This window comes from Anabrus simplex, chromosome 10, assembly GCF_040414725.1.
Source record: "Anabrus simplex isolate iqAnaSimp1 chromosome 10, ASM4041472v1, whole genome shotgun sequence".
Taxonomy (NCBI): Eukaryota; Metazoa; Arthropoda; class Insecta; order Orthoptera; family Tettigoniidae; genus Anabrus; species Anabrus simplex.
In genome coordinates this window covers 70514492-70534505 of record NC_090274.1, presented here as the reverse complement: position 1 = coordinate 70534505, position 20014 = coordinate 70514492, and the positions used below count along the sequence as shown (strand labels likewise).

At 38.4% G+C, this 20014-nt stretch overlaps 1 protein-coding gene across 3 annotated transcripts in view; it reads left to right on the top strand.

Annotated features, from left to right (window-relative positions):
- Positions 1 to 20014, top strand: part of Pfk (ATP-dependent 6-phosphofructokinase) — a 194668-nt gene that overhangs the window by 18538 nt on the left and 156116 nt on the right. For 2 of the 3 annotated variants that reach the window (XM_067154686.2, XM_068229476.1), the window contains exons 4-5: positions 2927 to 3116; positions 9013 to 9223. In XM_067154686.2, the coding sequence (XP_067010787.2) occupies positions 2927 to 3116; positions 9013 to 9223 (401 nt within the window). Of the gene's footprint in view, positions 1 to 2926; positions 3117 to 9012; positions 9224 to 12980; positions 13090 to 20014 lie in introns of all 3 variants that reach the window. The other variant, XM_068229477.1, reaches the window with a different exon arrangement.

Here is a 20014-nt window from a genome sequence, read left to right as displayed (position 1 = left end):
TTGTAGTGTGTTTGCTCTCTGCAGTTCAACCTTGTGAATCTGCCTTGCAAAGTTTATAATTTAATATTGAAATTTTAATGCTGCTATTCTTACCTAGGGATCATTGCACCTTTGGGTATGTTTACAAGTGCCATTATTCATAGCTCCTACACCCACTACTACTGCCATTGGCTGAAATATCATATGCTGTTATTCCCACAATTGAAGAGACAGATATTTTGTTATCAGCTACCACAGAAGAAAAAATGCTGAAGAGGCCCTGTCACGGTATCATAACCTTACTCTTTGTCGATTCCTCCCCTTTACAGAACTAATAATGGAGAATACAAAGAAAAGAAACAACAAAAAAACCAAACCGAAAACATTCTTCCTAGCATCGCATACCACCCACATTCTTCCTCACTTTCAAGATGGCAACAGCACCTAAAAAGAATTAGCTTTCCTTTGTAACTCAGTTTCACATTGTCCCCATTTCTCACAAATCCTGTTTATTGTAACTAAGTTATGATGTTCCAGGTACTCTATTAAATTACAGTTGTTATCTTTAAAATCAACGGCAAATTGAGTTAACCTTAATTTCACACTCTTTGCACAGAGCCATAAGTAACCAACAAAGAGTATGGCAACCAACAGTTGGCAAGAGTACAGTTGGACCTATCTTAGCTCTATAGTTGAAAAACCTAAGTAATAAACAAAGGACAGTCAAGCCGCAGCTTTGCGTGCACCGCATAGTGGTGCCTGTTGCTACTAATATTGCAGGACGGATAGTACAGTTATGCCTGTCAGTGCAAATTGCACTAAAGTCTACAGCATGTGAAAATACGTTGTTCAACTCTTAATTCAGAGGTCATAAAACACACTAAATTGATCAATTACTGTTGCATAAGAGGCAATCCCACTGTACGGAAGCTTATTGCAGACATCACTGGGCGAGCTACATGTGTCCAGACATGGCACAGGGAATAATCAGCAATCCAACTGAGGCTTGTACTGTACATGCCTGACTGTAGAAATAATTGCATTCCTGAATATGGCGGCCTTCGACCAACCATTATTTCCCTGTGGAAGGGGGCGGTAGAATACAACCATGGTAACCCCTGCTTGTTGTGTAAAAGGTGACTAAAAGAGGCCCCAGGTACTTTAACTTGGGAGCATGGGTTGGCAACCATGTGACCCTAAGCTGTGTCCTGGCATTGCTTCCACTTGTGCCAGGCTCCTTACTTTCGTCTATCTTATCCAACCTCCCTCGGTCAATTCTTGTCTTTCGACCCCAACGGTATTGAGGATTCAAGGCCTAGGGAGGCTTTCATTTTCACACCCTTTATGGCCTTTCTTTGGACTATGCCTTAATTTTTCGGAAGTGTCAGACTCCTTTCTTTTTTCCTTTGATTAGTGTCAATAGAGGATGGTTGCCTAGTTGTCCTTCCTCTTAAAACAGTAAACACACCACCACCTCTGACCAACAGTGCTTGCTACAAAAATAGGTATGCAGTAGTTCCATTTAAGGAAAGCAAGTTGATATCACTGTCTCAATACTTAATAAAGCACAAGAGACACACTGCACATTCTTATTGTTATTCATCTAGGTGAAAACCACACATTACTATCTTCTAGTCGGAGGAATCTCAGGTGAAAAACAGTTTGGGTTCCGCTATGGTCATTAACAACCTGATCAATGACATTGACGAAACCTTACGACATCTGAGATGCAAATTTCATGTATCTTTTGTTGATTACGCAAAAGCCTTTGACACATTAAGCAGACCGTTGATAATTGTCAAACTGGAAACCATAACGAGTGAAGACAAATTTATGAAACTGATTAGCAACATTTTGATGTCTAATTACCTACAAATTGATGACCGTGTTAAAACTTCGAATCTAATAATGCAGCCCAGTGGAGTACTGCAAGACGACCCACTCAGCCCCCTGCTCCTTAACATAGCGATACACGACGTGGTGATGGCAACTAAGCTTGGAACAGTAATGTTAACATTTACTTGTACGCAGATGACATGGTCATTGGTTCGAGTTTCCTACCTGAATTGCAAAAAGCCATTGACAATCTAGACAGGTGGGCACAGGATAACAAGATGAAAATCAACACTGGGAAAACTGTAAAAAAAAGTTTCGGAAAGGAGGCAGAGAAGCAGCTAGTGAAAAGATTTACCTAGGATCAACTCCCAACTTCCTTCAAGTCAGTAAATACATTCACATATCTAGGATTGACATTACAAACAACAGCTAGAGTCTGCAGAGCCCACAAAAAGTCCTGAGCAACAGTGGCATCCAAAGCTATATATGATATTAAAACAATCATGAAGCTTTCACTGGGAACCGCTATGAGATTTGACACAAAGATAACTCCCGTCGCCACATATGGGCTGGAAATCATCTGGGAGAAGATGACCGTGGCGGCCTCGCATTTTCTGAAAGCTATGCTGGGGATATCGAAATACGCAAAATTTCGACCAGAATATGAACTTGCCAAGGAGACTTTCTTCATCAAAGACTTTCACAGACACGTGGGAGAAACTAATGCAGAACAGAGTGAAGACAACAGACAAAATCTGGATCGACGTTTATACAACAGAGGCCATGATGAATAGGACATGGACAAACACTAACAAAGACCTGTGGCACTTTGTTAACTTGATGGCGGTACATGGTCTCCACCATAAGCTGTGTAATACAGAGTACTTCCATGACCCAGACGAATCCTGTGTATGTAAATTATTTGGTGTGCAATGAGTACCGTGTACTCAGTTGTACAAATTGGAGATCTTCTGCTGTGATCTTTTGTAAAAGTGAGTGATGTCAGTAATTCTAGCTTGTTATCAACTCTATGCTTAGCTGGGCTACTCTGTATATACAGGCCTGATGTCAATAAAGATTACTTATTGATTGTATCGAATGTGTGTTTTAGGGTGGCACTGTAATAGGTTCTGCACGATGCATGGACTTCAAAGAACGTGCTGGTCGTCTAAAAGCAGCTAAGAACTTGGTGGAGAGGGGAATTACTAACCTGGTTGTGATTGGTGGCGATGGTTCCCTCACTGGTGCTAACCTCTTTCGGCAAGAGTGGAAGAGTTTATTGGAAGAATTAGTCAAAAATGGTAGGTTTTGTTTCATAGCTCTGAAATAAAGCATGAAAGAAGTGCTTGTCAATGTGTATGTAATTTACAGGGTGTATGTAAGAAACAATCTAAGTTTTAAAAGTGTATTATTTCTCTTGCTTGTGGTTTATAAAGATAAACCATACATGGGCTGAAAGTGTAACTATAAGAGTTTTCACAGCTCACAGTAAAAGTGCTCAGTGTGAGAAGTTTTACTTTTTAAAAAATAATTGTTAAGTTCTTCAGTTTGCTGAAACTAATTTTGCATAAATAAATTTATAATAAACTAGAGGACCTGTGCTGCTCCGCAGCATTCGTTATAAATGGGTCAGATAACTCGTCTTGATGTGCCTGTCATAGTCATATTGTTTTGCCTACTCTTTTCAGTGGTTTTTGTTACCTCTACTACAGTGGTAACACAAAACAAGGCACAAAAACAGTTAAAAGGGGAAGGTAAGAGCAAACTACACAATATCAGAAAAACATTAGCTGGCATTATGCGGATCTCCAACAAAAACATGTACGTAAATATCAGTAGGGCCAACTAGTGGACAACAAACCGGGAAGGTGTAAAAGGCTGGGAACCTACCACAGGCATGGACATGGCTTAGATTGCGGATTCCAAAATAAATCGCCGTGATCCTTAGATTTGTAAAACATTATTTACAAAAGAATATTACAAATACACTCCAAATACAATCCCGACTTACGAACTATAAGTTCTGTGATGTACATAACTTAGAGGTTCTTTGGTAATATCTTCGTAGCAGTATAAATTCAAATTTCAAATCAACTATACATTTAGTTACCAATGCAGTCGTACAATGCAATTTACAGTGAAGTGAACAGGTTCTCCAAACTCTAGAGTACTTCAAGTGATATAGAACTACCAGAGACAAAGCCCAAGGTAAATATATTAACTTACAATCTACATATTTTGTAAAATAAGAAAAGGGGAAGCCTCGAAAACAAACAGGCAAGCCGAGCTGAAAAGCTAGGGCGTCCTAAATAATTAAGTTGGTGAATCTAGGTTAGGTTAGGGCAGACTCCTATACGAAATTGCAAACAAACATTACGGAAATTTTAACCGGAACGGAAAGTAAGAGTGCTTACCTGAGGATGCGCCATTTCAGAAGCGAGATGTTGCACATGACTCGGACCAACACAGACTAAAGGCAGATCAGGCCAAGACGATATCATCCAAACAAATAGATCCAAACATCTCATCGGGGTGTGATAGATAGGGTCATAGATGTCGGTAAAGGAGACATTACATTTCTTTTTATTAGAAAAGGGGAAGCGAATCGTAAGAAAGGCAAACAGTTCAGGTTTCAACTGCATGTCCAAAATGAACTGATGAGGGTCATTTCTTACAGTAGATTACCGAAATCGCCCTGAGATAAACTCCTTTGATTCAAGGGATGAACCCATTTTCTGCACCGTTGTTTAGATCGCCTTTTCAGGTACCGTAGGCCTACACAGCTCCCAGGAGCAAAGCAATAGATGTTCGAAATAATATGAATTCCGCTACCACGTTGTTTGTTTCCAATGAGGTATTGAAATATAAAACTGTGAGGTAGCCCAAAACTCTACTTCCGTGCTAAATAACGTGGCAGTGTTTTGATTGGCTGCTGTGTACTCTTAACGTTAATGTTACGTTCCTCCATTGTGAATACCACAAATTTTACGTTAATTTTACGGTTACGTTACGTCGTTAAGTTTACGGTTACGTTTGCATTGTGAATGAGGCTTTATAGAGTGGAGAGGAGTAAGGAATTCATTAAAATAAATTCCAAATTTTAATTTAAAAAAAAGATTTAAACAGAAATAAACATAAATGAACATAAATGTTTATACAGTCGGAAGGAAGCGTTTGCCTGGTGTGAAAATGGGAAACCACGGAAAATCATCTTCAGGGCTGCCACTAGTGTCAAGAGTTATGAACTTCATTTTGTTGGTTCGTATTGAACTGAGATAACATATAAATAATGCACAGTAGAGTTTTCCACCTATTCAATACTAAGTTGTATTTACAATATTTACATTACATGGGACTAGTTTCAACCCTACTCGCACTATCAGCTAGCCACACACACACCGCAGCGCGAGGTCCAATTTGTTTTCCGCTATGAACTGAGAATTCCACCAATTAATATCACCACGCTCAGTGTCTACTTTCTTCTCAACAAGAATTCAAAATAATTTCACATTCTGCACAACTCCAACAATCAACCGTGCAGCCCATCAACATGGCTTGGTTTCTTAATACACCAATTGCCAAATTTTCCGCTTAAGCTGAACGTTGTATAGTCGACTCTTCTTCTAGAGAGTATCAACTGCACATTTTGTTACTCGGACATTGTGCATATATTTTTTTAATATATGTGTCACTTTAGATTGTGTTCATTCTTATTGGCATAGCACTCGGTCCAGGACCTACTGAATTCCACGAGTCTCTTAACACACAGAGCACCTTATTTGTACTGTTTTTTTTTCCAGACTTCTTAGCATGTATAATGTACTTGTATTAATTATTTCTCACCTACATCACACACAATATTTCATTTTCATTTGCAACATTTCAGCCACACTTCATATTGTAAATTATATATTCATAAGTTCTACTGCTTGAAAACATGTTTTAGGATTTCGCCAAATATTGTGTATGTTTTAATATGGCTGATGATGACCCCGCGTAGGGTTGAAACTAGTCCCACGTAATGTAAATATTGTAAATACAACTTAGTATTGAATAGGTGGAAAACTCTACTGCGCATTATTGATATGCCAGCAGTGGGATTCGACCCCACTATCTCCCGGATGCAAGCTCATACCCATGCGCCTCTAACCGTATGGCCAACTCGCCCAGTAAATTTATTTAATCAAAGTTTTGGCAGACTGAAGAATCTTTCTTTCTTTCTTTCTTTCTTTCTTAATCTGTTTATCCTCCAGGGATGGTTTTTCCCTCCGACTCAGCAAGGATCTCACCTCTACCGCCTCGAGGGCAGTGTCCTGGAGCTGCGAGGAGGACCAGTACCTCGCTCAGGTGGCCTCACTTGCTATGTTGAAGAGGGACCTTGTGGGAGATTGGAAGGGATAGACAAGGAAGAGCGAAGGAAGCGGTTGTGGGCTTTAGTTAGGTACCATCCCGGCATTTGCCTGGAGGATAAGTGGAAAACCACTTTGAGGATGGGTGAGGTGGGAATCGAACCCCCCGCTACTCAGTTGACCTCCCAAGGACGAGTGGACCCCATTCCAGCCCTCATACACTTTTCAAATTTCATGGCAGAATTGGGAACCGGGACCTCCGGAGGTGGCAGCTAATCACAGTGACCACTACACCACAGAGTCAGCTGAAGAACCTAACATTTATAAATTAACTCAGTTGAAACTGAAAAGAGATGGCTTCAGATATATATATATATATTAAAGAAAGTTGAAATCATAACATTTTTATATTGTCAGCATGGCCTAATAGTTGAGAGATCCCCTCCCGGCCCTCTTTCATAAAACAAACTAATATTATTACTTAATAATATTAGAACTCATAAAAATAATTATTACTTAACCGCATTCTGTTTCATAAATATTTACATATGACTAATAAAATGGCTTCACTCATATTAGTTCATTAGTCAGCTGATACAAATGAAGGTTAGAATCGGTTTGTTGCATATGTTCTTGGTTTGCGTTTATTCCTAGCAGTAAGCTAGTACTTGACTACAACCTGCTATTAATCCATATATGTTTGATAGGCTCACTTGATATTTTCGTTGTTGTGACTTTGATATATATGAAAATGGGTAAAAGAAGTGAAAATAATGCGGGAGAAGAAAGTTTCTTTGCGGAAAGTGCTTGAGTTAAAGCACTGTTCACAGCCAATTGCCCACTCTATAACCCTCCTTGTTCTTTTTATTTTTTTTGTTTTATGTGCTCTTGAAAATCTTTGTTGAGATGGGCTAGCAAAATTTTGGTGTACTGGTTGTATAAGTAAAGATTTTAAGGGATAGAGGGAGTTGCCGTGCAGAACTGCACCAGGGAAGGGTCTCCAACTATTAGTTATCTTATTGTTCAAGTCATTTAGCCGTAGAACCCTAGCATCGCTGACACTTCCTGACCAATTCGCACAGACATAGTAGAATTTCAAATTTGGTCTACATACGTGCATTACCTTCAAGGAATGTTTCCCATATTGACCAAAATATGCTGGTCCATATGCACTTGGTGCATCACTTTCGAGCATTCCATCAAGTACTCAACAAACTAAAGGAGAAACGCCAAGTTCACTGAATGTGGCAAATACTTCACCTTAGTCAGCAGACCAACATACAACATGCTGAAGAAGGGTGTTGTTGCAGTCATAACTCTGCAAACTGTCACTTTTGAAATACCATGCATATCACAAACACAATGTTACTGTGTATCGCTACCAACTCATGGAGTGCAACGTGAAGCTGCTGTTTTGAGGTTAATGCTTCATTTCTTGTAGTGGGACATTCTATTACCAATCCTATCAAGCAAGTACTCAAAAGTTCTGTAAACTAACCTAAATCTCGCATCATATTAATATGTTTGTTACATAGCAGTACGGACTGCTTTTTGCCTAAAATTTATTGAACAGTGAATACCTACACTCGTTCCTCATCACTATTCATGATTTTATGCCAAAGTATTAAAATACCACTCACTTTTGTTTCACTAATAATATGAGTCAAAATACTCATGGAAATAATTCCAATAATATGAGTAACTTTTATTAGTCATTTTCTCTATGAAGAGTTTACTAATATTAGGAATATTTACTGACAATTTGGACTCGCAAACTGATTACTAATATTATTAGCTAATAGCTCTATGAAACGTAATACTAATAACATTAGTAAATAATATTGGTTTCTTACTAATAATATTAGTGAATGTTATATGAAATAGGGCTCAGGGAAATAAAATCACATGCAATTGGAGTTGATACTACTGGTAGAGTAATGCTGAGGAAAATATTAGATGCAATCATCTTCCCACTAACCTACATCTACAGTTATTCCCTACAAAATGCTGTGTACGCCACAGTGCTCTACACAACAACTGGTGACTATTTTTCTCTTGAAGTACAACTTTTACTTATAGGTCCATGAAATACAATTAATACTTAGCTCAAGCATCTTTATCTGAGAGTGCTCTACACAACAACTGGTGATATTTACTGTTACTGGTGCCATATAGGTGATATCTGCAGTACTGGTACTTAAGAGATTTAGATGACATGCCACTGTACATTCATTGTAAGCCGGATGACATTTTAGAAACAACAGAGAAATTTAGATCTTGAATCAGTAAACGAGTGGGCAGTGAAATATGTTCTGCCTCTCAACCCTGACAAATCCCAAACGGTCCTTATAGCCAATCCAAGACTATTATCCGAAGCAGATCGTGCAACTCTTCCAGTGATACGGACACACAGCAAATGAAATGGTATGGACACATGGGAATAGAAGAGGCTGGATTTCCCAAGTGACTATGTACGGAGAAAATAATAGGAGGAAGGCGGCGAAAAAGACCTGGAAAGAGGTGCATGGATACGGTGAAGGAGAGTATAGAGAAGAGTAAAACTGGAAGAAATATTGGAAGGAGTGGTCGAGAGAGAGAGCGCTCCGTGGAGGTCTTGATTCACATCTCGACACAGAGAAGACTGGAAACGGGAGGACGAGGAGGAGGAGGAGGAGGAGGAGGAGGAAAAGCAGATGGGGAGATTGTCCTTTTGTGTTTTCATGTTTATGTTCTTGTCTCCTCTTTCTCTTGCCTTTATGTACATGCTGTTTTGTGTTCCTTTTCTTGTTCCTTCTATCTATTTATAATATATATAACTTAAAAAGAGCCAACTATTTTTTGGTTTTAGGTGAGATTTCAGCAGACTTATTTAAGAAGTATCAGCACTTGCACATTGCCGGTATGGTGGGTTCGATCGACAACGACTTCTGCGGAACAGACATGACGATCGGCACAGACTCGGCGCTACACCGAATCATCGAGGCTATTGATGCCATAGTCTCGACTGCCTATTCTCATCAGAGAACATTTATTATGGAAGTGATGGGCAGACATTGTGGGTAAGTTTGTATCTTGGTCACTGTTCTACACTAATTTAAATAATTTTTGACTGTCCAACAGGAATTATCCCTCACTTTAAATTGAAATTCTGTTGCTGCCTTCGGATAATGTACGAGAGAAGTTGTGAATGATCCATCTTCTGATGCCTGTATGTTTACTTAAACGGCATCACATCTACAGTGTTGGTCAGAATTCCATGACATTTTGAACTCACATTCTTGGGGGCAGCTGTCACATGACCAGCTATGTTTTATTTTAAAATATTGACCTGAAATATATTATAAAAAATCCCATAATAGCTTAATGTGAGATAGTGGTCTATTCCTTCCTCCTCAATCATGCCAGATCAATTGAGGGGAAATTTAGTGTTGATATATCTGATATTCAGTACGAAACCTGGCCTCTTCTGATATTTAAATAATCAACACTTTTAAAATGGCAGTCCCTGTTATGTTACAGCGAGTTTCTCTCATCGGTTGGCCAGCAGGTGCGCTCAGCTTATTTGTCTCCCGTTGACTCGTCACTCCCTGCTCCGCGGCTTAGCAACAAGGACAGCACTTTGCTCACTTTATCCGTGCATAACATGAGATAACAATTAAAATTAAGAAAATTGTTAGTAATAAGAATTACTACAGTGTACCTTGTATAGTTTCAATTTTAACAGTTTTGTAGCTCACCATGTTGAGCTCTTCTAAACCCCAGCTTTTTGTCCAAGTCGTCTTAAGGATTTTGTAGGCATATGTTGTAATCTTTCTGTGATTTCATTTACTTTTTCCTCGTTAGGTACACATTTTTTAACACTTTGCTTCTTATTGTAAAGAACCTGTTTCTCTGTTTAAGAGTTCCCACACGGTTTCTCTGTGTGGAGGGCGTACACCTGGAAATTGTGTTACAAATCGCCTAACAACTTCCCTGCAAGACTCTGTTTCTACATAATTATCATACATAAATACCCTTTCCTGTACCGTGCACACTTGTGGAGGCATTATGAGAATTATACCCCGAAATAACATTTTAGAACTCAAGAATAGTTGAAGCGACAGATCAACACTTAATACATGTTCTAAGCACGGACCTGAACGGTGAAGTGGGGGCATTCCCGTGCTGTCGCTGCGCTGTGTGACGGGAACTGATGAGCCAGCAGGAGGCAGATAAGCTGGGCGCGCCTGCTGGCCAACCGATGAGAGAAATTCACTCTAGGTATTTACTGAACGTATGCATGTTTCGTCTGCTAAAAACCAAAATAATGGGCAAAGCATTAGTCCTCAAAGTAAAGTCTAGGACTTGTACTTCAAATTCATATGGATTTTCTTTGTAACTCTAATGCTTGTCCTGGAAATTACGCCTTTAAGGCTTCGGCCCTTCGGCGATGAGTATATTTTGCTACTCTCAGAATATGATTAGGTACTGTATATTTAGATTGATGCTTTTCTGGCGCATGATTATTTAGACATGATAACTTTTGGGCTTTTGCTGTGTCAAGAAAAAAAAAAAAAAGGTGAAATTCTTTGTTTCACAGAGAACTTTGCTTCGCGTCTTCAGAAGAAAATAAAGTCTGTTTATGAGGTAGACTTCTCTAACAATGATGGTTTGAATTTAAGAATTTACCTTGGGCTATAGTAAGTGGTATTTTCATTTATCGCTGTGTGCCAGCCTTCTGAGTAGGACGTGACGATGCAATCTTAGCTCCAGTTAAGATTCCTCTGTCCACTCGTCGGCATGTGCGGTGCAAAATAAACAGCAAGGTATCAGACAAATCAAAGATGAATCTGGTAGAAGAAAATAAATTCATCATCATCATTTTCCTTTATCCAGCTCCTGCCGGGTCGGGGTATTTATGGCACTTCTCCATCTTCGTCTTTCCTTCCACCATTCCTCTTCCATGATCTTGTCCCAGTCTAAATTTTGTCTTCTTATGCCGCTCTTCACTGAATCAATCCACCTTGTTCTAGGTCTTCTCCTTGCTCTTTTGCCCTTGCACTTTACCTCCAGCATCTGTCTTGGAATTCTATTCTCCTCCATTCTTGTTACATTTCCAAACCACCTTAGTTTATTCTTTTCAACTCTCTCATTTAGCTTTCCTATCCCAACTTCCTAACAATGTTCATTTCTTACTCTCTCTTTCCTTGTCTTTCCTATCATACTTCTTAGGAATTTAATCTCACTAAACGATAAAATAAAATAAAATAAAATAAAATAAAGTGCAACGGAAGACAGAGAATAGAATAGAGCTGAAGATGGAGAGAAAAGTGTGTAGCAGAAAAAAGAGAAAAGCGAGTGTCAGGCGGATGAAGAAGGGTGTACACAACAAATGATTTAGAAGAATTAAATTTATCAATGCTCCAAATTGAAGGCAGAGAAGAGAAGAGGATTCTAAGGAATAAACACTTACAATTCAAACTCATAACATTTGAACAAACTAAATATACTGAGTAGATCATGGCTACCCTCCATAATTACTCATCAACTTCTTTCTCCTTGACTCTGGTGGCCCTGGAATGAACTATATTTCTAACATGGTCTCTCTATCTTGAGTCTGGTTACTATGGCGAGATGGTTACCAATTTATTTATTTATTTATTTATTTATTTACACTGTTTACACCCACATCGGAACACCAAAATCAACCTTATACAATAAAATCTTCAAAAAATAAGTTCATTTTTAAAAACTAAACTTGAAAATTTCTTCTTTTCCCAAAACTTCTTAATTCTAGACAATCTTGCAGCCCATTCTTCTGCTGATATAACATACTGGTTACGTTTTGATGTTTTAAGTGATAGTTTTGTATATTTGTTGTTTAAAATCTTCTTTTCTTCTCTATTTTCAATTTGCTCAGTAGTAATTTCCAATTCATCCAAATCAACCAAATTGCTGGGCTGAGTGGCTTAGACGGTTGAGGTGCTGGCCGTCTGACCCCAACTTGGCAGGTTCGATCCTGGCTCAGTCCGGTGGTATTTTAAGGTACTCAGATACGTCAGCCTCATGTCGGTAGATTTACTGGTACGTAAAAGAACTCCTGCTGGACTAAATTCTGGCACCTCGGCATCTCCAAAAACTGTCAAAGTTGTTAGTGGGACGTAAAGTAAATAACATTATAATTAATTCATCCAAATCCATTTGTATTTCTTTAAACCAAGTGTTTTTTGTTTTACCATTCCAAAAGAAATTAAAAAAGCAGTTTTAGGAGAGTAAAATTTGGCAAACAGTATGTGCGTCCAAAAATGCAATCCTCCATTTTCTCATCGTGTCAATAATTGATTCACTTTCCTTGTAAATTACTGAATTGGGTAAAAGTCTCCACTGGCCATCAACCTGATGTGTTTTAATTCTTCTATCCACTTTCTGCAGTTTGTCTGTTGTTGCTGGGGTATTAAGTTTGAATAATGTTTCACTTGCATACATTGCTTCTGGTTTGTTATTGCTCTGAAGATGATCCTGGTCGCAGGATCGAAACGCGCCAGCAAATTATTAACATTATGCAACCTAATATCCCCAAATTAAGTATTATTATGTTAGAAATAGGATGTTCAAAATAAGAGAGATATTATTTTCAATAGAGGAATGAGGAGGGCATTGTTAATAACATTTCTGCTGAAGTACGCTGGAATTAGGAAGCCATTTAACTTCTTTATTACATTGTCTACTCTGTGGGAAATAGCTGAGAATAAGGTCTACAATTTCTCTCCAAACAAATAGGGCTTTAGTGGTGGTCCAGAGGACCAAGTAAACAGGAACTTAATGTGTGTGTTCCAGGTTTTTAGCTATAGTGTCTGCTCTGACGACTGAAGCAGACTATGTTTTCTGTCCTGAAATGCCACCTCCTTCTGACTGGCCTGAGAAACTTTGTGCTCGTCTTAAACAGGCAAGGATTGTGTTTCAATTTACTGTAAATCGGGCACCAGCTCAACACTAACTCTCGGTGTGCTTTCTCGTGTACTCTCACTCTGGACAAGACAGGAGATGAAATTGCCTGCAGTCCTCCTATCTATTGTGGAATAATACCAAAAATGAATGCTATGTGCATGTTTTATTTTGCAGCAGTGCACTAGAAAATGAAATATAAGTTATATGTGCTTATTTAAATTTTGTCCTTTAGTACAGAGGATCAGGTGTCCAGTGAACAGTATTTTACTTCTGCATGAACAGTGGGGTTTTGTTTGCTCGATACTCTTAATAGATCAGATGTAGGTCATGAAATGGAGCTTTGTGTGTCATCACTTTAACCACTTGGTATAATTGACCTTGCTACTTGTGGGTGAATCTTTATTATACTGGATAATTTTCTTTGGTATATTTGTTGCTTTCTTGCACAGAGAAGGGAAAGGGACATCTTTATCAGGTAAGAACATGACAGAGGTTCAGTCTGAACTTTGCTGTGTGCTATAAACAAAATTGGTATTTGGTATTTGATATTTTTCACTTGTGCAGTACACTTTCTGTGGTAACAGCTGGTGGTGATAGTGGGTATGTGCTGCTCTGGCATCTTCTTCTTAAGACGCTGTCTCCATATGGAGGTTGGTGATCCACATAGCCAGCTGTGATCTTGACAATGCAGCATGAAAAGATTCTTCTGATTTCCATCTGTGCCATCTTCAAATGCCCTTTAGCCATGAATTTCTCCGTCTACTAACGGATTGTTTCCCTTGTATCTTTCCTTAAATAATTAGCTGTAATAATTGATTCTGCTCGCCCCCTCATAACATGCCCATAAGTATTGTGGTTTCCTTAGTTTTATAATAAGTAAGTTCTTTTTGATTTTTCATCCGATGAAGGACCTCAACATTTAAAATTTTCAGTATCCAAGGTATGTGCAAGAGACAGCGATACAGATACATTTCAAAGGCATCTGTAAGTTTTTCAGTGCATTACATAATTATCAAACCAATTCTAATAAGATGTTCTGAAGTCTAACATACAAATCGACCTGTCCACAAAGGCCCTCAACTTTTTTGAAGATAGACTTGAAATTAACAAATAAAATGCAAGGAAACAGCAGGTGTTCTTCAGCAGAATCAACTGTCAGCAGCTAGTTTTCGTCTTTCACTACTGTGATAGAGTCGTTGGTTCTAGAATAGGACTCCATAGCCAAGTAAAAGTCCACAGGCATGACTGATGGTACCTAAGAAAGACAATCATCATAGTGAGTGAAAGCCAATCATTCCTAATATGGAACTTGGTTATCAACACTCGATAACTCTGACTTTGGATAATTTGGACGTTCACAGAATTAAATAATGGAAGGGGCTGGCAGATATCTTGCAATGTAGTGTTACTACTCCTCTCATTCCATCCACACATCCCAACCGGTTGAGAGAAAGCAAGTCGAGCAAAGCTTGAGGGTAACAGTGGTGTTGAATAATGGAAAGAGAGTTTCATTGAGTGATCGACAGAACAGGGATAAACTGAAGATGTTTGCTTGCAGTGTGATGTTGAAACAACAGTTTCCAGCAGAAAATGACTCTTGCCTAGTAATGACAAACCTGGAAAAGGCTTGCTAAGTTACATGTAACAAGCTTTAACAGCTTCATTTTAGATAATAATTCCGGACTATAAAATCAAGTAGTGAATATTATATTTAAGTGGTCTGCCTATTCAATATATATATATGAACGTAATCCCAAAAATGTCTCCTATTTTTTTTTTATAAATAGAGACACCTGTTTATTTCTACAATGGTTTACATCATTTTACAACTTGAACATTTAGCTATTTTTCTACATACTCACCATTTCGGTTGATGCATTTTTGTAGACGCTGTGACAGTTTCTGTATGCCCATGTCATACCAGCTCGCCGCCATGCTGTTCAGGAAGTTGTGAACCTCATCTTTCACCCGGTCATCGGTGCTGGCACCCATCTTGCGCACACCTTCCAGTATTTCAACTTTTCCGTTAAAATTCTGTGAGCGGCACTTCGGGAAACCTCAAGAACCAAAGTGCAGAGATCATTCACGGTGATGCGCCGATCTTCACGCATGATTTGCTCAACCTTCACGACTGTCTCGACGGAAACTGACGGTCTCCCGCTCCTTTGTTCATCGTGAATTTCAGTCTGACTGGCTATAAACTCTACACCACTTACGAAAATTTTTGACATCCATGCACTTGGCGGTAACATCCAACAGGAGCGGAGCTCCATTCTCAACGGCTGCCAAGCCAAGACCGAGTGCCTCAGTGCGGCGTGCGCATGTTTATATGCGAGCGCGGGAAACACTCTTCACAACAGCCATATGAACCGAGTTCTGTATTTATAAAAAAAAAAAGAGACCTTATTTTTGGGATTACCCTCGTAATTTAAATCGTATTATATTATTTCATCTTCTATCTCTCTTTACTTACACTTAGTTTTTGTTTTAATTTCAGACAGAATATTATTCAGTTCTACAAATAACTTTACTGCTTCGGCACTGTGACTTGAAATCCTTAAGCGTTGATTCTTAAATACAAATTAAGGAATGTCTATCAAAGATCTTGTGGATCTTTTAAATATTTTAAAACAACGACCATTTTAAGATTTTATGAATACAACTGTTAGTTCCCACAAACTTTATCTTCAAGAATTTAATGAACAATTCAACCAGTTTTATTTATTATATGACTTGCAACTTTTACAAAGTTTACCAATATTTTATTTTAAATGTCCTTGCATACAAAAGTGTTTTTAATGTGTCTTTCCAATTTCATAATGCAATTTTTGTATTTTGATATATTATTGTAGTTTATTCTAGCTGATGATGACTCTTAGGAGACGAAAATGTACTAGGTGTAATAAATTATATATGTGTTCAATAGGCGGACCACTTAAATATAATATTTAAGTTAATCTTAAATATTCACTACTTGAATGTTTGCTAAGCACATGAGCATTGAATTTCAAGCAAGCAATGGCTATATTATCAGCGTTTCCATTTTATCATGTATGTAATGATAACTTTACTGAACTTTAATGCATTAGAGTATTACTATATAGTACTCGAACCTTTTCTTGTTGCCAAGTTCCGATTCAGCACTAGGGAGCTCAGGTATCAAGAAAAGGTTTGCGTAATATAGATAAAATACAGTGTTAGTTTTCATTCCTTAGGCACATTTTTATTTCCCTTTGATAACACAGACTTTAATAACTCAGACAGACCTTGCCCCCTTAGTACAAGTTATCAAACACTGACCAGAATGTATTCCTTAAATTACTAATTCCAGAGCAAACAATGACAATGTTGAAAATGACACCGTGCAGATTGTGCCTGGATGCTTGAAACCAACCCCAAAGAAACAGCCAAACAGCCCCACCTCAAGTTTGAAGGGACATAGCTACAGATGTAGAGAGGAAGGAACAATAGACAGATCCTAGTCACCTCAAACACTGACAGAAAATCTTTAATGTAGCATCTCTTGTCCAAGAAGAGTCTGTTATCAAGAATATGCATCCTTGAAAAAAACACAAGAAGTGAATGGCATTGCTAGGTGCAGAAGTGAACCAAATGATCTGGTCACCCCAGTGAAAGAAGACCTGATTACTGGTGGTAATTTGCTCTACACTGAGTCATAAGAGAGTAGGAGTATCAGGGTTTAAGACCAATCTACAGAAACGAGGATTTTTTTCCAGCCAATGCAGATACCCTACATAATGTAACTGAACTTCTGATCTGCCCCCACTCCTATCGCCTGTGCACACTGGAGAGATTTTGAAGGTAACTGATGAGGTCATCTCAGCTGATAATTTTTGGAAATTGTTCCACAGAGTGACCAGATCCAGAAAGGAAAGAAGAGGAAATTCCTTATATTCAAATTTAAAATCAGAATATTTGCTGTTTGCAAGAATAAAATTACATTAAATTGCAAGCCATTCTGTCAAGTCCTCAATGATCCTCAATGATAATCTGTACGCAAAAGAAGGGAAGAGGGGAAACATGAATCGTTTCGAGGATTACTGCTCAACCCTGCTCGTTTGATTGCTTGTGAGTTGGCAACGATAAGCGTTGTGAAATGTGTTGTGAATGAAGCAGGTCTGCTCTTCTCCACTGTAAAATGTCATGTTGTATTATTGCACTATTAAGTGTACCTGACAGAATCTCTGCCACAGAAACAGTATTCAGTGTTAATGGGAAAAAATAGAACTTCAGGCCTAAATTAACCTCATCTACACTGGAATCGTTTATTGTTCAGAGGGCGAAAATGTCATTAGAGGTGGAAGGATGCTTCAAGAAAACCCACATTGAAAAGCAGCTGCTGGGTGCAAAACAAACTACAAAGAATGTTTTATGACGGAACTAACTGGTAATGTGCGAATTGTATTGTGTAATATGATATACTTTGGAATAGATTGCTGTCGGGAAGGGCAATGTGAGGGGTGTCATTATCAAGAAGGGAACAGGATGCTTTGGATTTGACTCGCAAATTTTCTGTGGGGACAGGCGGGGGATTGCTGAAAAGCCACTTCAAAGGTTGGCACCTCTGCTAATGTAACATGGTTAGGATTCCTATCTTGCAGTTGTTGTTGTTGTCTGACTCACTTAAGTCATTATTTTCTTGTTCTGTAGGACTGCATAAGGACTATTGTTTATGTTATACCCTGTTATTGTTGTGAAAGCTTTTGCATATCTTTAAAAATTTATTTTTCTTGATTGGCATTGCACTTTGGTAGCAATTCACATGTCAATACACAACACGTGCAACAGGAAGTTGTGTTCATATTCTACTTCATCACAGCTGACACAAAACTAATGTTAGACCAAGTAAGTGGCTGTGCAGTTTGGGTCATGCAGCTGTGAGCTTGCGTTCGGGATATAGTGGGTTCGAACCCACTGTCGGCAGGCCTGAAGATAATTTTCTGTGGTTTCCTTAAGACCACGGCCGCTTTGCGACGTAAAGCAAATTGTAAAAAAAAAAAAAATATATGTAACTAATGTTAGCAAGAGGGTTTCATAGCAAGATTCAGTTAGGTGTTTTTTTAAGTGCAAATTTGTGATGCAGTCAAGTCCTTCTCTGCGGCAGAGACATTACCTAAAGGTGAACATGTCTGATTCTTTGATCAAATATGCAGCATATATTTCTCTACCCAGTACACATAAAATGTCATTATCGATCACATCTCGTGGGCTTCTCCTAGGACGATTCATACAAGCAACACGTAAAGTGACTGAAAGCACCCTCACTTGACATGTGGTTCATACACTATATCTTCCTTTCATATAGCTATTTACTATCGTGGTTGCTGAGTAATTTGGTCTGTCAGTGTGTGTATTTGTAAATAAATAATCTGTATGCTGAATAGATGTTAAATTTATCTACAGTTACATAGACATTACAATATAAATGGTCCGTTATTGGAAATTATACATTTTCCAGCTAACTAATTCTTGGTTGCCAGCGTTTTGCTCCAGTTTGCCAGTTTAGGTTACTTAGTTGGTAACTAGCACACCTACCAAGATGCATGGCTAGTGCATATAGTGGAGGCCACTGCTTAGACTATGGAACCACAGGCAGTGTCAGTGCACTATGAGAGACTTTGTCTCTTTTATCATTTACTCAGGAAAAATATTTCAGGTTCCCTATGGGAATCAATATCTTTATCAACATAGACATTTACTGTACACTAAGATACAAAAGTTGAAAACTAGAAAAGCAGCAGGAATTGATAAGATTTCTGGGGATATACTAAAGACAATGGGTTGGGATATAGTACCATATCTGAGGTACTTATTTGGTTACTGTTTGAATGAAGTAGCTATACCAAATGATTGGAGAGTTGTTGTAGTAGCCCCCTTGTGTAAAGGAAAGGGCGATAGACATAAAGCCAAAAATTACAGGTCAGTCGGTTTGACATGCATTGCACGTAAGCTTTGGGAAATCATTCTTTCTGATTATATTAGACATGTTTGTAAAATTAATAATTGATTTGATAGGAGACAGGTTATTCCATGGAAGCTCAACTTCTAGGATTCCAGCAAGATAAAGGCAGTTATCTTGGATTCAGGAAGTCAAATGGACTGTATCGTGATTGACCTATCTAATACATTTGATAGCGTAGATCATGGGAAACTACTGGCAAAAATGAGTGCGATTGGACTAGACAAAAGAGTGACTGATTGGGTGGCTATATTTCTAGAAAACAGAACTCGGAGAATTAGCGCAGGTGAAGTTTTATCTGATCCTATATTCATTACGAGGGGAGTTCCTCAAGACATTATTGGACCTTTAAACTGGGATCAGAGATAAGGCTTTTAGCAGATGATGTTATTCTGTATAGAGTAATAAATAAGTTACAAGATTGTGGGCAACTGTAAAAATACCTTGATAATGCTGTGAGGTGGACATCAGGCAATGGTATGATGATAAACGGGGTTAAAAGTCAGGTTGTGAGTTTCATTAATAGGAAAAGTCCTCTCAGTTTTAATTACTGCATTGATCAGGTGAAAGTTCCTTATGGGGATCACTGTAAGTACTGTATGTAGGTTTTAATATAAGGAAAGATTTTCATTGGGGCAATCACATAAATGATATTGTAATAAAATGTACAGATCTCTGCATATGTTTATTTAGGGGTTGTAGAAAAGATGTAGAGGAGAGGGCATATAAGTCTCTGGTAAGACCCCCGACTAGAGTATGGTTCCAGTGTCTGGGACCTTCACCAGGATTACTTGATTCAAGAACTGGAAAAAATCCAAAGAAAAGCACCTCAGTTTGTTCTGGGTGATATCCGACAAAATAGTAGCGTTATGAAAATGTTACAAAGTTTGAGCTGGGAAGACTTGGGAGAAAGGTGACGAGTTGCTCAAGTAAGTGGTCAATT